This window comes from Geospiza fortis, unplaced genomic scaffold, assembly GCF_000277835.1.
Source record: "Geospiza fortis unplaced genomic scaffold, GeoFor_1.0 scaffold134, whole genome shotgun sequence".
Classification (NCBI taxonomy): domain Eukaryota; kingdom Metazoa; phylum Chordata; class Aves; order Passeriformes; family Thraupidae; genus Geospiza; species Geospiza fortis.
The window spans coordinates 355,531-371,622 of NW_005054396.1; the positions used below are offsets into that span (position 1 = coordinate 355,531).

Below are 16,092 nucleotides of genomic sequence, written 5' to 3' on the forward strand. Positions count from 1 at the left end.
TCAGTGAACTTTTTTGAACACTTAAAATTGAAGTATTTTGCATAGAGTGCTAGGAAAGGATAAAGCTCACATAGCAAAACAAGTAAGAGTTTTAACCAGTAGTTCTTAAGCAGAAAATTGGCTTACCAGGCAGATGAAAAAAAGAAAACAAAAGAAACAGAGAAATAAGCTTGCTGTGACTGAACTGTGTGTCTTTCAGATGAGAAAAGAATGTTTGATTTATTTTATGGATGTTAGAAAAGTGCTTATTTAATTTCACACAGTGAGGTTCCAAATAGCAACAAACATTTTAATTAGAAATGTAAAGTGGGAAGTGTGGTGCACATCAGAGTAAAATGGTTTTAAATATGGCCCAGTGAAGTTGAAAGGGAAAAAACCACCCTATTTTAAAACATTTCTAAATAAAAATGAAAAGCTCCTACTCCAGGTTACTTATTTAGCTTCATTGTATCTACAGACCTATATGCAATCTTATTATTTAGATCTTCAGTCAACACTTATTCTTATATTCTTTCAAAATTTATCATCATCATCATATTTATCCTGTATTATTCATTGATCTTCTAACCCAATGTGACACTGAGGATTTCACATTCTTTGCTGTATATATGTGAGAGGTATTTCAGCCATTCAGACACACAGGGTAGATATTTTTCTGAGCACTCCAGTAACTGTAGGACAGCTCACACAGAAAAGATCTGCTGTGCTTATTTCACAAATCCGAGGCACAATATGAAAGCAATAACTATTAACTATTATCTCTTGGGAGAAAGAAAAATAATATTCTCTCTCAGAGAAATTATTTTTTCCACAAGATTGAAGTATAATTTCAGTCATTCCCACTAGCACTAAATGGAGTGAAAATAAGAATGGTGAAGACAAATGCAAAGTGCTACAGTAACTGTGCCCTGGCGTCAGCACCTCCTGTTAATTTGTGTTTGCAGAATAAAGTTCATGTTGATTTTAACACAACTTTCTCCTAAAGCATTTATTCCAAAGATGATTTCACATCAGATCCTATTCATTCATAGCAAATTGTCTGAAATAATTTCTGGAAGATTCCTCTTCTAGTTCTGAAATCAAAATGCCAGCATTATCTCCACAGGGATACAATTTAGATAACATTCTTTGATTGTTGGTACTTTAAGGTTAAAAAAGCCAACAAACCCCAACCAAAATAAACCAAACAAACCTCCAATAATTAAATAAAGAAATTAGAGAATGTGTGAGTTTACTGGAGGAAGCCCATGCACAAAGGAAAGCAGACAAAGGTCCAACAGACAACCCTCCTGCAGCAACATGCATTGTGCACCGAAGCAAGGTCACATGCTACAGAGAAAAGCACCTTTATTTCTTTAAGGGACAATTCTTCACCAAATCTTACAGCATTCAACACAGTAAACACTGATCTCAGAAAAAAAAAAAAACAGTAAAATAAGTCAAGATTTGTGAGGAAAAAGTTATTTCTGTTTGTAGAGGAATAGTGGTTACCTGTAGCCTTAATAGTAGTAAATGCTAAAAATAAAAAAGCCCCGTGGCAAAATGCAAATCAAATTTCTAGTATGTTTAAAAATTAAAATGTATTTCCTTCCCTGATCTGAGAAGCTGCTGAAGTACACAATGCCCCAAACACTCCTCATGCAGTGTGAATCATCGCAACACAGAACATGTAGTTACAGGTGATGATCATGGCGAGGGCTTGAGCTGTCTCATCCCAAAGCTATTCCTGTCCTCATCCTAATAAGCAGTCTCCTGGTGGGCAGCCAGGATCGCTCAGAAAATTCTTCCAGGCAGGAAGCAGTACCATGTAAGTGCCCATTTGCCTTTGCTCTGCCCCAGCAGCAGGAGTGGCAGCAGCTGGCAGGTTGTTTTGTGGTTTCTGAAAGTCAGCACTGAGGTGATGGCTGTGGTGAGCACCCATTCATTTCCTTGGGCTTGGTTTCATAAACCCAACATGCCAAACAGCTCTTTATGGTCTTGTTGTTCAGCAATTTCTGTTTTTCTCCTAATTCTACATAATAATGTTATTTTATCTAGCTGATGCTACTATTTTCAAGTAAAATGTTGGTGGTATTACTTTACTACACTTCATTTTGATCAATGCTCTAAACTGAGTATGTTCACACTTTTAATTCTTCTTGTATTGACAGTAATCTTTCACTGGGAGTAAATTAATACTACTGGTCAAATATGATAAATATGGACTTATTTTCATGAATAACAATGGCATGTCCAGTTTTTATTTCAAATCTATACCTGAGGAATACTAGAAATTGCAAGGAACTAGAGGCAATGAGAGGCAAATAAGCCCGATTACAGAACTACTGTCTTTTTGTGGTATCTGACCTAATGAGTAACTGTTTACAAGCTGTCTGGAAGTGGTAACTATGCTTTTTTTCACCTATAAGCTATAAAATGTCCTTCACAAGTTAAAGGTGTTAAGTTAAAGTTTCCCTTCAAGACTGTAGGGGAAAAATGCACCTCAGTTAAATGTAGACTGGAGGTTGATACTAATTCTAGAACTTCTGGGTTATGATATCCTCCCATCCATACACAGGAATTTAATCCCTGCCCATAAGGAACTGTATAGAAATCAAACAAAGGACCTCCATCAAACAGCACCATGGGTGACTCATCATGGACATATAGGCTGAGTGTAAAAGCAGAGTGACCTGAGCCTTCCTGAGCATCCAAGAGCTGAATACATGGAACAGACTAACTGAAAAATAGCAAGACAGTTTGTCACCACTCATATTTGACTTCGCTATCCATTGCCCTGGCATTGTGCTTGGTATTTTATTGATAAATACAGGAAAATCAATTTCATCTGAAGATCTAAGAATTAAAACAGAAAAGTACAGGCAAAGAATCAGAAAAGGGAAAGCAACTGAACAGTCAAGTATTGCAGTGCTGCTTTTAAAAAGAAGTTTCTTATATTTCTGTTACAATATGGGCCAAAATAAAATTATTATGACTTTAAGCCTAAAGCCTCAGAAAATGTTTATTATCACTATTCTGCAAAGCACCCAGTGATGTGCTTGAGACTATACCAGAGTTTAAACCAGAAAAGGATAAAACAAGGTGTATTGAAAGATGCCAAGGAATGCTGTGATTTGGAAATCTCTCTAAAATATAACACAGAGAGCTTTAAACTGATAGGGTGGTTTCTGTTAATTTCTTAATAGAAAAGAGTCTCTAAAAACCATCTCAGGAAAGAGAGACAGCAAACTTCTATGGTGGCAATAGGGAGATTTCTGGAAGACATGGGAAGGAATAAAATAGGCACGGGAATGTTGTTCTCTGGACCTGGACATACAGAAGTCATGGTAAAAATAAGGTCTGAAATGTTAGTATGATGAAATTTCATAATAAATGGCATAGGGCTGGAAAAGCTTACAAAGAACAGCCTTACATTTTAGCTCCCAGAGTAATTTTTTCTATGTGATTTGGCATAGCTGCAGGGGGAATGGAGAACTGCAGGTGTAGATCAAGCAGAGGAGAGAGATGAGTCAAAGATGACCGCAAGTGGAGAGAGGTCAATTGAAAAGAAGTAAAGAAGGCAGAGCTGGAGGTAATTTAAACTTCAATTCTACAGTGACTAATGACAGAAATAAGAAAAGAAAAGCTGTCTCAGCTACCTTTTCACTTTCAATAGGTAGAAAATCCCAAGGGAAAAGAATCTCACTTAAATTAATATTAGCTATCAAAGTAATAGTTTCAAGACATTAAAACATTTACATTTTCCCTAATTAAAGAGAGGAGGATGCTGTTTGTAAAAGTAGCTTATTCTTAAAAGTTACTTAGGGGTTTTCCCTACAGGGAAATAGTCTGCAATAGCTAATCCAGAACAACTATTCCACAGCTGATCCTCAAGTTTGTGCTCTTCTCCCACACTCAGTGCCTTTTTAGTCCATATTAGAAGTGAGTAAAGAAAAACTGAAAATAAAATTCCAAACACAGAAGCATCTATACAAGACGTTTGTTCAGAAAAGCTTTTATATTTTAAATTCAGGCTCCGGATCTTTCACAGTATGCTCAGATAGGTAGAAATATTAAAATGAAGCTAACAAAACAAATTGGATTCAAATATTCTTAAACAGATGAAACAAAAATTAAATACATCTGCCTATAAATGTAAGCTAAGCAGGTGTCAGGAGGGGGTCAACTTGTAGCTTTGTCCTAACTCATAGCTTACATTCTCACCTGTAGATGATGTGTTTTAACCTTTCCTTTGAGAAAAATATTAGTCCCTGATTTGACCAATACTCATAACAAAAATTTAACCACCATCTGGGCATAGTTAATATTTTATGAAAACCATTTGAAAGAGATGCAAATTGTCTATCAGTTAACATTGCAGACAATGTAAAAGAATTGCAACAGACATACATGCAACCCTAATTCATATTAGAGTTTGCCAGTGGAATTGTGACACTTCTATTTTCAGTTTCAGCAGCACCAAAGCTATCTAATGATAAAGACCTAATTTCCTGGCAACATTTCTCAGGTTGACAGTTTTGATGTGAAAATAATAAACAAAGTAAATAAGGTGCTTTTCTGTTAAGTAACAAACCTTTGTTTTGTTTTTACTATTAGAATGGCTGATCTTCCTGTCTTATGTTTTAATCATATCTGTTCTTTATATCTACTCGAATAAGCATTTAAGTTGAATAGCTCTTTCTTTAGCAAATTCAAAAAAATCATGTAACAAGACAGTTCATCACTTTACCTCCAATTTGCCATGTGCACAGCCTAATAGCAATAGGTTGGCTCTGTCCCTCTGACAGGAAATAGGAGACCAAGGCCATGCTCCATCACTGGTTGCTGACCACCAGCAAATCACCAGATCTTGCATACAGTTTATTGCCAGGTGACGTTTCATCCTTCTACCTTCTGGTCCAAGTATATCAACATAAGAGATCTGAGGGAAGAAAAAAATGCAGGAAATATTGGAGGTGATAAAATAGCATGGTAGGAGCAAATGGGAGCATTTACTTTGGATGTGTGAGAAAGAATGTATATATACACAGAGCTCTGCGTACATATATCTTCATAGAGGCTGTCTGTAAATGTGAAAAATATCTCCTCAGACAGAAAGACATGCTCACTCTTTTATCTGTGGGGAGGGGATTGGGATGGAAAGGAATATGAGTTAAGAAGGAATTTACTGCAATGACTCCAATCAATACCAAAATGTACAGTCATGGTTGCTTGACAGCATCGACCTCCACACAGGATTTAAGCTTAGCCATATTAAATGACAAGTTCTGCAAAGCTGACCACGGAGCTAAGGCTAGTGTTTAAGACATAATCAAATATTAAATATATTCTACAGTATTTGAGCAAACATATATCTTTCTTCTTCCTTCCCAAATTAAGGAATGGAAACACAAACATCCGCTTTGCAAAAGAACATATACTTTTCTGCATAATGTGGATGAGCTACAGCATCATGCGTAAAGTTTATGCAGCTCTTGAGAATTGTGCCTCTTTCTCAGGAAGGATTTGTGGAATTTATTATTCAAACTCTGTTATTTGGAGCATGGTTATTTGAAAACATGAGCAGTGCACCATCTGGGTGACATATGCCAAGGAAATATAGATTGCACCGCATTTCTGCTTAAGGAATTAATGGAAGGTTGATAGCTAGGGGAAAAAAAAACTATCTTGCCATTGCTGGTCAGCAATAATCGAACCACTTTCTGGGGATTAAGCGCATGGCTAAGCCTACTGGACCAGACACTAGCAAAGGGCAGGGGGTCTTCTTATCAGAGAAATGCTTCTGGAGCCAGTCTCACTACATGACAGATTGCTTTCATATTCCTGTCTGCAAGGCAACAAAGGCTGGCAGTAATGCGATAATGCCAGAGTGCAATGGGTGTTAAGAACCCGTTGCATTTATGTATTGTATTTAGTAAATAATCAGGCTCATCCAAATTGTGATCTCAGCTCTCAACCAAGGCCATTAAAATCAAGGTTAATGCTTTAATAATCCTTTGCTGTTTTTTATATGGTCAAAAAGAATCCTTTTCTATTTGCATGGTCATAATATTATTGACCTCTTCATCCCATGAATACACATAAAAAGGAACTGAAATCAAAGTAATTACCAATGTTGTTGTCTCATGGTAAACATTTAACTCCTTGTTCTGTCCCCTTCACTAAATTGAAATGGATTAAAAAAAACAGATAGGAAAAACTTGAAAAAGGTCAATATTTTTAGAATACCCTGTGTTTTACTGGTCAAAATATTTTCACAGGTAATGATAAAATATACACAATAGTTAGGAGGTAGCTGCTACTTGAATTAGAATAGCTAATTTGGTGACCACACAATTAGGCTGGAAAAGCACAAATACTTCCACAAGTATCAATCAGTCCTGTATTGTAGTGTTAACTGTTCATAACAATCACACATGTCATAACAGCCACAAATCTTTGTTGACCTTTATGTCTTGCATTAGACATGTCACTCTCAAACATGAACTCATGTCACTGTGAAAAGGTAAATAATAATAGTTGGTTTTCTATTTTGCTGGTCTTCAAGACTGTAGTGATTCATATAATGTCTTCCTTTATTGTTTCAAAGTGCAAATAAAATTCAAGGTGGAATCAATTAGAAAGGAAGAGCATATGGAGTATAATTCATTCATTTAGGTATGCATTGCATAAAAAACTCGACTTTTGGATAAATATCAAGCTTTGAGGAGGAAAGCATGGTTGACTTGTTCTTATTATTCACAGAACTATGGCAGTCCAGCACTGCTGCCAATTTTGCCCACCATGAGCCTGGACACTGAACAATGTGAGGCTGCTTATCATTACATGATAATATGACAGAAATTTAATTATATCATTACAAACACTTTCCTCATTGTAGAAATGGGTGTGTAAACCCAAATGCTACATTTCTCAAGACCATGCCAAAAGTCAGAGGCAGAAATGAAGGTTACAATCAAATTTCCTGAATCTTGGCTCCAGATTTTAATCCTGTGTTAGTTCTATAACAGTGAACTCTACCTCTTTCATTCAATTTCTCTCCAACAAAACCCCTACTCTAAACAACCTTTTTTCCCCTAAACCCACAACATTTGTAATTGTTACATATTGTTACATATGATTACAAGTTTGCACAGTTGCAATTCAGGACAGCCTCATTTTTCTACTGCGAGTGACACTACTCTATGTCTGTGATCTTCCAGCGTTTGAAATTTGACCAAAATCAACCATGAAGAACAGTAAATCAATGCAGAGAGCTGACACAATATTATTGCAGAAGTGAATAATATTTTCTGCAGTCTCACACTGGTGCAATTCTGAAGATAATAAAAATTATATTTAGCTGCCTAACTAGCAAGCCTCACACAAAAGAACATTCAATTAAAAAATGCAAATGCCTTTTTTTTTTGGCTGTTGTAGAAATGTTCCATAGTGATTCCCACTGATTTCAAGAGAAAGCAAAGTTAATGTTGAGCATGGAGGTGTTTTGAGAAGCTCAGCTGTGTCAGCAAAGAACTGAACTCAACAACCCTATTAAGGAGCACAGCAGATACTTCTGGTTTTTCTAAGCATTAAATCAGGAGCTGTGGCCCTCACACTTCAATGACAAAGGCAGTTCACCACAGCTTCTTCGTTAAACTTTAGTGCTATTAAGAAAAAAGCCCCACCACAGACCAGGCTCGCTCCCAAAGCACAGCCTCAATGAACATCCACAGGCCAGGCACAAGGCACAGCATTTTAAAGTAAAGTATGTATCAGCTCAGTTCCCAGTGAACAGTGAACTGTCTCAAATCCACGTTATAGAGGTTGGATCAATCTTGCAAACACAAGCCATTGCTGAAAAGAGGCCCTGAACTGAAACAGCCTGGAAAATGTATTAGATATTAATCCTAGCAGAAAGTATTTCTACCAAGCAAGTTAAAACACATTATGGCAAAACTTAAACATAACCTTAAAGAGCTTGCCTTGCAGATGCAAGCTCCCTTATGTGAGGAAGTAAATTACTGAGGAGTTGTCAAGGGGAAAATATTTGCTAGCACAAGATTGTTTTCTTTAATGTTTATCCAGTCTGAAATAAATACAATCTCTCTTTTGCTCACAACATCTTTCTGTGTTTCTTGGGAAAAGGCTTGACCCTTCTTCATTCTTCCAGTGAATTGGATGCAGCCCCTTCCCTATTTCAACTGTTCAAAGTTAATTGCCTTGGCTGATTATTTTGTCATATTGCTGTAGCACCAAGCACTTCCACCTAAGGAAGTGGTGTCCTGATGCCAAAGTGCTTATGGTTGAAATAAATTATGTCTACCCAGCCCAATCTATCCACAACACAGTGTAATTCATCTTGAGATGAACTGGTTTCCACTGACCTCCAGACTGGGTAGTTTAAAGCTCAACTCAGTTCCCTCTAGGCTACATTTCCACTGTTGCTGTCACTGTAGTGAAGACACACCCCCACAAAAAGGGCTGCAAAAAAAGGAGTATTTCAATCTTCACTGTATAACTAGTAAATTGAGACACTGAGGCACCAAGTCACTTGCATAAGGTCACACACATAGCTGGCCAGTGGTGAGAAACTCAGCTTCCATATCTTGATTCCTTACTCAGTGGCTTAATTCTAAAAGCAACTCTCCCAACAACACCATTATTGTAACTAGTGGGGACATAAGGATTTCTGCAAAGAATTTAAAAAGTCATATGGACCTCAGACAGATGACTGAATTTTCAGAGCTTCATGCGTTTGTGTCTATCAGCTGAGACACAGTAAGTGACCATGTGTGTTGTCAGCCCACAACACACAAGAGGTAAAACACATTAACTTAAATCTTTTACACTGAGGTTTACCATTACAGACTTTGCTTCATGCTTGTTAGATGCCAAGAATGTGGCAAGGGTCACTTACTGCTGCTCAATGGACACAAGGTAATCTGTCAAGCAGGGGTAACTCAAATGTATGTCTGAGCCTGAAAATAAACACAGTAGAAATCTGGATCCCTTGGCACAGTATTTTAACTCTTTAACTCAGAACGCCATTCTAATTTTTTTTTTTACTTTTCAGTAACCGCCATTTTTAGAGTTTGAGCTGCTCTGGTCAATTATATTAAGGTTTGCAATTTATGTGGCTATACAATATCAGTGAATACCAGAGATACATGATGTATAGTTCCTGCAATATTTGCAGTCACCATTGGCAGCTGTACCTTAGAGTCCAAACAAGAGAGTTTTTCCAGTCTTTTGTTTACATCGGGACAATCCATCGTCTTTGTAAACTGAATAAAGCAGAGTTGGTTATGGTCCTCAAATGACAAGATGATGAAATTGTCTGTAAGAACAGCTGAAAAAAAAAACCAAATAAAAATTATCAACACTGTAATACCTGCCTATAGGAACAAAACAAAGTAGTGGACATTCCACTGAGATGCTGCAAAAAGCAATTTTTTTCAAGACAGTGCCTTAAATATTACACTGAAAGCCCTGTAACATCCTAAAACATATCAATGTATCATCCTGTCAGGACCTTCTTGGAAATGAGAAATAAAGCCTAAGGAATACTCTGATTATATACACCTGAATAAATTATCTCATACCAAAATGGCACTACATTCAAATATACATTTTATCCCCTTCCACATTAATTTTCATTTCAGTATTCAGCCTTCAGTTTATTTTTTTTCTTATAGTTGCATCCACCAGTATTTTGCAAATGGACCTCATATCGTTTAGCTTGTGTTAAGGATGATAAATGCAAATGAGTACTCGAGGTGTATCTGGTATTTTGACATTGCAAGGTTCCTGGTGCTGCTGCAGACACCAAGGAGGCTGTTACATGCAGGACAAGGCTTCAGAGCGGTCATGAATTCACTGAAAGCTTCACTTGGGGGTACCCAAACAATACAAGTAATCAAAATGGAAGAGACTCCCTTGCACTTGGAGTCTGGAAAAGCTCCATGGAATCCTCACTGTTACCATAAGGGGGTGCTAGACCAAATTAGTTCAATATAAAAGTGATCACCTAATCTGTCAATGAAAATTACTTAGAAAATTGTATTGAGGATTTTTCCCAAGAGTTACCCAGTTATTCAAGCAGCACTCACAGCTGAAGAGATGTGTGAGTGTGAAATGAGTCACTGGGGTAAGTAGCACCAGATCACTCATGGTTTAAAATGAAGCTGTGCTCAGACTGTAAACTCAGAAACCTCTCCTAAAAGGAAAATGCCAATTAAAGTGGAACCAGATTTAGAAACAAACAAACAACACTCTGTGGAACAACCTCTGAAAAAGAAACTAAAAAAAATAAATTTATTACTTATATCCCAGATTCTTAAATCTAAATTTTACATATCCTTAAGTAGATTGACAGTTTAGTCTTACATATAGGCATGGAAAACTAGCTAGTCAGCTTTGCTTTTCTTTAGTCCGATTTATAACAACTTGTATTTTCCAACAGTCATGTCCTGGCACAACTCTGAAGTATCTGGTATGCAAATACTAAAGGGTAGAGTTTAGAGCCAAATAATTGCCTTTGAAATGTAACATTAACACTATTTTTTTTGGAAAAAAAAGGTGATAAAGCATCTGATAAGGTGATTCAGAAGCTATAACTGAGATCCTGCAAACACATGAAAATTGAAAACCACTGACTATGGTATCCTCAATATGCATGCATACAGTTAAAATATTTTGAAGTCCTCACAGACACAGTTTGCATTAAAGATGAGCTGCAGCACACCTCAGATGCTGATGAAATTTTGCCTATAAATAATAAGAATCAGGAGCACTTTCTTAGATGCAGGATGATTATAAAAACAGTAGTAATTCTGTATTTTGTGCACACAATCTGACCTTTATTCCACATGTTAAGAGGACATGCTACTCCAAATGAGAATTACAAAAGTTCATAAGTAATTCTGGCAGATTATACCCCTTATCCATTTCTACATATACACAATTGCTGACATAAGAACTATTATTTTTATTCAGGCTTCTTGTGCTAAATGCAGAATTTCTCTTGGCCAGTTTTATAATCACAATCATAATGTGGAGCCAGATTTGGAAAGATGCGCTGTTTCTTTGAATTAAAATTAATTTCCTCTAGGACAACATTATCTCATGTTTCTCATGCAAGGATGGTTCAGCATAAAAATTTGTATTTTGAGCACTATTTGTGGGTAACAAAAGCATCTTCTTTTATTGTTCACAAAAATAAAAAACTGCATTGCAATTAAAGTTATTGAGTAGTTTGCTTTTACTGAACAGAGGCAGTTTTATTTCACCTACAGACTTGTCTGTCAGCAAACATGGAGGTTTAAGAAAATCCTGAATATATGAAAACAAGGACAAAACATTATATAATGTTATTTATATAATAAATACAGTTGTCCAAATGTAGAAAACCATATTTCTTGCTTTATTGTTGTTTTAGTTGTAAGCTCATTTAGTTAGCAGTATTTTCTGAACAAATTTCTATCACATATTAAGCCAAAGTAAGGCATGACCAACATACTTTATTTTTTATTGTTTTTTTAAAGACAAAGTATTCCAAATAATTTCCACAAACTACTTCAGTTTAGGAATAACCTTAGATTCTATGCTTTCCTACTTTTTGTCACCTGAAAGTAGGAAATCCTCCCCTCAGAAGCAGAGTGCAAAAAATCACAGATGGAATTAGCAGTCCAGTAATTAAGGTGGAGAGTGAAAAAAAAAAAACAACAAGATAGTAAATGTGTTCTATTCTCTCTGTGTAATTAGTTCATAAAAATGAGATCCGGGTTAAATTTTTTTAATAAATAAAGATTCTACAGACAGAGTTAAATGTCTGTAGAAAATTAATATTAATTTACAAGACTAAAATACCATATATTGATAAGAAAAGATCAGTGAGACACAGTATTGGAATTTCTTAAAACCTAGGCCAATATTCAAAAGATGCCTGGGTAGAGAGAAAATTAAATCATTAAAGATCAAACCTGAACTAAATGCATATTCTTACTAGAAGGATGTAATGTGGGCTTACTCTTAAAATTTGGAAGGTAGTGCACATGTAATATGGCTGACACCAAAATTTCATACTCCTGCTTCTGCAGAAGTCAAGATACCAGTTGATTTCTCAATGCTATGAATCATATAATAAAGCTGTGGAAAACAGAGATATTTTTGTAAGTTTTCTTCTGCATTAAATGAAAACTTAATTTTTAGCAGTCACTAGTTAATAACAATAGGAAGATTCTGGGTATCAAGAAACTAAATCAGAACACCTCCACATAACTAATGTTATCCAGCCTTTTTTAATAACAACTTTAATAATAACTATCCCATGCAATTATTCAATTGGCTAATGTTTGGTTCTGTCCCATTTTCCCACTTATGAAATAAACATGACAAGTTCAAATGGCATGCTCACAGTGATTACAGTGTGTAAGAAACGGGATTTTAGAAACCCATGCAGCATTTGACAAGCCTGAAAACTTTGATGTTAAATATTATTCTTAAAGTGCTCATAGTCCTGAGGGTTGTAACTATAGCATTACATGCAATTACTTGTTGTGTTTGCAAGTCCCCAGTGGCAATAATTAGTCTACCTGTTGACATACTGTTTCTCTACTCTATTGTTAATGCAGGCAATTGATTTGCACATGGGTGTAATTACCATCACTGATGATGTCGGAGATGAGCTTCCCCACCAGGGTCCTGTCAATCACCACTTTCTCCAGCTGTGGCCCAGAAAGGCTTAGGGACACCAAAATACCTGAGTGAAAGAGGAGCTGAATCCAGGGAGTGAGAAAACAAGACATCAAAAATCATGAATAAAGCGAAATGTTCCAAGGTACATATTAGCAGCCCTCCATTACTTAGTAATCTAATTTTCTAAATTACAAAAATGAATTATCATTGACGTGAAGATGTCTTATAATGGCTTTGAAAGCTTTTTCAATAAGAGAGAGATGTAACACAACGCTGAATTATAAGGGTACAAGAACTACAATTGCAGAACACTTGAAGAAGTAGCTAAGTCCCCAAATGTTACATAAAATATACTGAATTTTTCGGTTAAAAACAGAGATGAAAAATCTATTTTGAAAGAGGGAAGGAATTACACTGATCACTCTATCATCCATAGACCTGATATTTTCAGTATAAAGTAAATGCATAGCCTGCATGTAAAAAATATAAAGTAGGGTTTAATATCATTCTATGTTATTATCACAAATTAAAACCAGCACCTTTTTGCTGTTCTTGTTATTTCTGATCATTCATATATTCTTTAAATAAATAATTGCGCCCCACCACAGAGATAGCTGTGAGGTCCCAATAAATCCATTCACTCAGTGACATAATGTTTTAAATGTCTCTTAGAAAGAAAGAATTTAAGCTATTGGACAGGGTTATTTCAGAGTTAATTGAATATTCATGCCTAATTAATTTAAATTAAATGATACATATAATCTCAAAGACTAAGTCACAGTATTTATCAGCTCCTTCTTATGCAATATCTTCTATGAGAGAGAGAATGCTCAGTGGGAGGAGTTATGAAAAACATTTATTTTTGCATAATTAAACCATTAGTCATTTTCTGAATGTAACTACTACAGCACGGGAATTCAGAAAACAGAGCCCATAAAAAGAATTCTCTGTGGAAAGACCCCTGCAGACAAGTCCAGAGGGTCCACCAAAGGCCAGGAATCTGCGACTCCAGCTCTTACTTCTACCTAACAGTAGATTTTTAAAGAAAACCCTGTGCTTTTAGAAAATTTAACTACTAAAGAAACACTTGTTCTTGTAGGAGAATTTGGCAGAAAAAAATATCCTGTTTGTTCTGTGCTGGAGCTGTGAGACAAACATGATATATTGTGACGGTGGTCACAAGGGTGTTTGGGTGAAGGAAGAGATGAGATCTTTGAATCCATTACAGAAGGCTTGATTTATTATTTTATGATATATACATATACTATACTATACTAAAAAGAAAAAGAAAGGAGACTTTCTGGAAGCTGCTAAGCTACCTAAGAATAGAAAAGAATGATAATAAACCAGCTCTCTCGGACTGTGTCTGAGAGATCTCAGTTCTGGATTGGCCATTAAATATAAACATGCAAGCTGCGCCAATCCAGACAGACCTGTTGCATTCCACAGCAGAAGATAACCTATTGTTTACATCTTGTTGCTGAACTTCTCAGCTCTAGCAGGAAAATCCTAAGAGAGGATTTTTCATAAAAGAAATGTCTGTGACAATATAATCTTTAGAATTTTCATGCAGCGAAATCCACTGGATTGTATAATAAATAAAAAGTATGGGGGACAGCAATTGGGCATGTCCCTTATGCAGTGCTCTGTTCCCAATAATTTAGTTATGGAAATTCTCATTTATACATATTTTGCTATATTACTATACCTCTGTGGTCTCCAAAGAACAGAACAAGTGTATTTAAACAAATTATTTTCCTGACTTTGCACCTTTAACCAACATGTTTAAAAAATAAATTCTAGTGATGTGTGAAGTAGAAACACATAAAACCCTGTGATGTGAAATGAATTCTAAGAACAAATGATCAATTCCCATCCTGCCAAAGTCTAATCATACATTCATTTGATAGATATATATAGTCGATGTTTCAATATTCCCTGTCACGACAGATGTCCTTTAAGGTTTTGTCCTAGTAAAAATGTTAGACACGCTTACACTCATGCAGCTTTTATTACAATCTTTCAAAACTTCAATTTGTTCTTACGTTGAAGTTAGATTAGATAAAATCACAATTTATTTCCAACTTGGTAACATGAAGTCCAGCAAGGTTTGACTACAGTTGGCTATAACTGTCCAAAAAACCTGCTGGAAAAAGTGAGGGTTGAAACCCAGGAGCTACCAAACTGTGATATAAGCAGCCTTATAGAGGAGAGTAAAACACCCCCAGTCTTTCAGTGTTATGTGCCAACAAGAGGGACGATGCAGTCAGGGTGCAAATTCACTTTATGCCTATGTATTAATTTTCTGGTAATGGCATAAATCACACCTGTCACAGAGCTAGAAGAGAAATCAATGAAAACCTCTCCAGTTTCATGACAAGACATTTATATAAATATAAAATGTTGTGCTAATGGGTATGCTTTGCTTTACATCTATAAACTATTTAAAAACCAATGTTAAACCAATGTTATGGATTTTCAGTACTGTACAGATCTCTGTGCTATCACCATGGCATGACAGAATCATAGATAGTAGATAAATGTAATATAATTTCCATTAGTTCTATTGTTTCTCCTATTGTGCTCCCTCCTTCTTTCATTTTACAGCAAAACATTCTTTCTCGTTACTTTCCTCAGAACTCTGAGATATTTGGGAAATCTTAAACTGTATTTTAACAACTTTTTGTTACAATAACTTAATGTAGTTGGTCCATAGGTTTAAGTTCATTCTCTAGGAATTTTAGAGTCTAAATTGAAAAGGTTAATCAAAGACTTTACACACTATATTGCCATGCAAGGTTAGTATTTCATCCATCTACCTTTAAAAATGCTTTGGACTAGAACTGAGGTTTTTTAAAAATTAGTTCTTAGAGTTTGCCACAAAGTACAAGCAGGCACTTAAAGAAAACTGGGCAGTGGTGGAGTCACAACCCCTGGAGGTATTAAAGATGTGTAGATGTAGAACTTAATGGCAAGTTTTAGTGATGAACTTTGGAGCATTAGGTTAACAGCTGGACTCATTCTTAAGGGTCTTCTCAACCCTAAATGATTCTATGATTCTGTGCTATCTTTCATCAAAAATATTCCATAAAAGACAGAATATTTATGTGCTCAAATTGAAACCACTATTTCAATTTGCTACATTCTGTGTAGTCTGTGCAAAGACTGTTCCATGATAATAAGATTTAGGTGGTGTTACACCTAAGCTTGCCTAGTTAAGCTCATATTTTGGGGGATGGGAGCAGTCCAGTCAGAAGCATGAATGAATATAAAGCAAATAGGGAAGATTGCAGACTTGGCTTGAACAGGGATACACAGTGATCCAACTCCAAACAGAAGAGCCCATAAATGCTAAGGAATCAAAACCAATGTAAGAGGCATTATTTACACAAGGCACTACATCATTCCATCTAA

The 16,092-nt window shown here is 35.9% G+C and overlaps 1 protein-coding gene across 2 annotated transcripts in view; it reads right to left on the reverse strand.

Moving 5' to 3' along the window:
• Nucleotides 1-16,092, reverse strand: part of WDPCP (WD repeat containing planar cell polarity effector) — a 146,422-nt gene that overhangs the window by 76,993 nt on the left and 53,337 nt on the right. For both annotated transcript variants that reach the window (XM_031060936.1, XM_005425783.2), the window contains 3 exons: nucleotides 12,644-12,758; nucleotides 9,198-9,331; nucleotides 4,730-4,921 (listed from right to left, as the gene is read on the reverse strand). In XM_031060936.1, coding sequence (XP_030916796.1) covers nucleotides 4,730-4,921; nucleotides 9,198-9,331; nucleotides 12,644-12,758 — 441 coding nt within the window. The remainder of the gene's footprint in view (nucleotides 1-4,729; nucleotides 4,922-9,197; nucleotides 9,332-12,643; nucleotides 12,759-16,092) is intronic.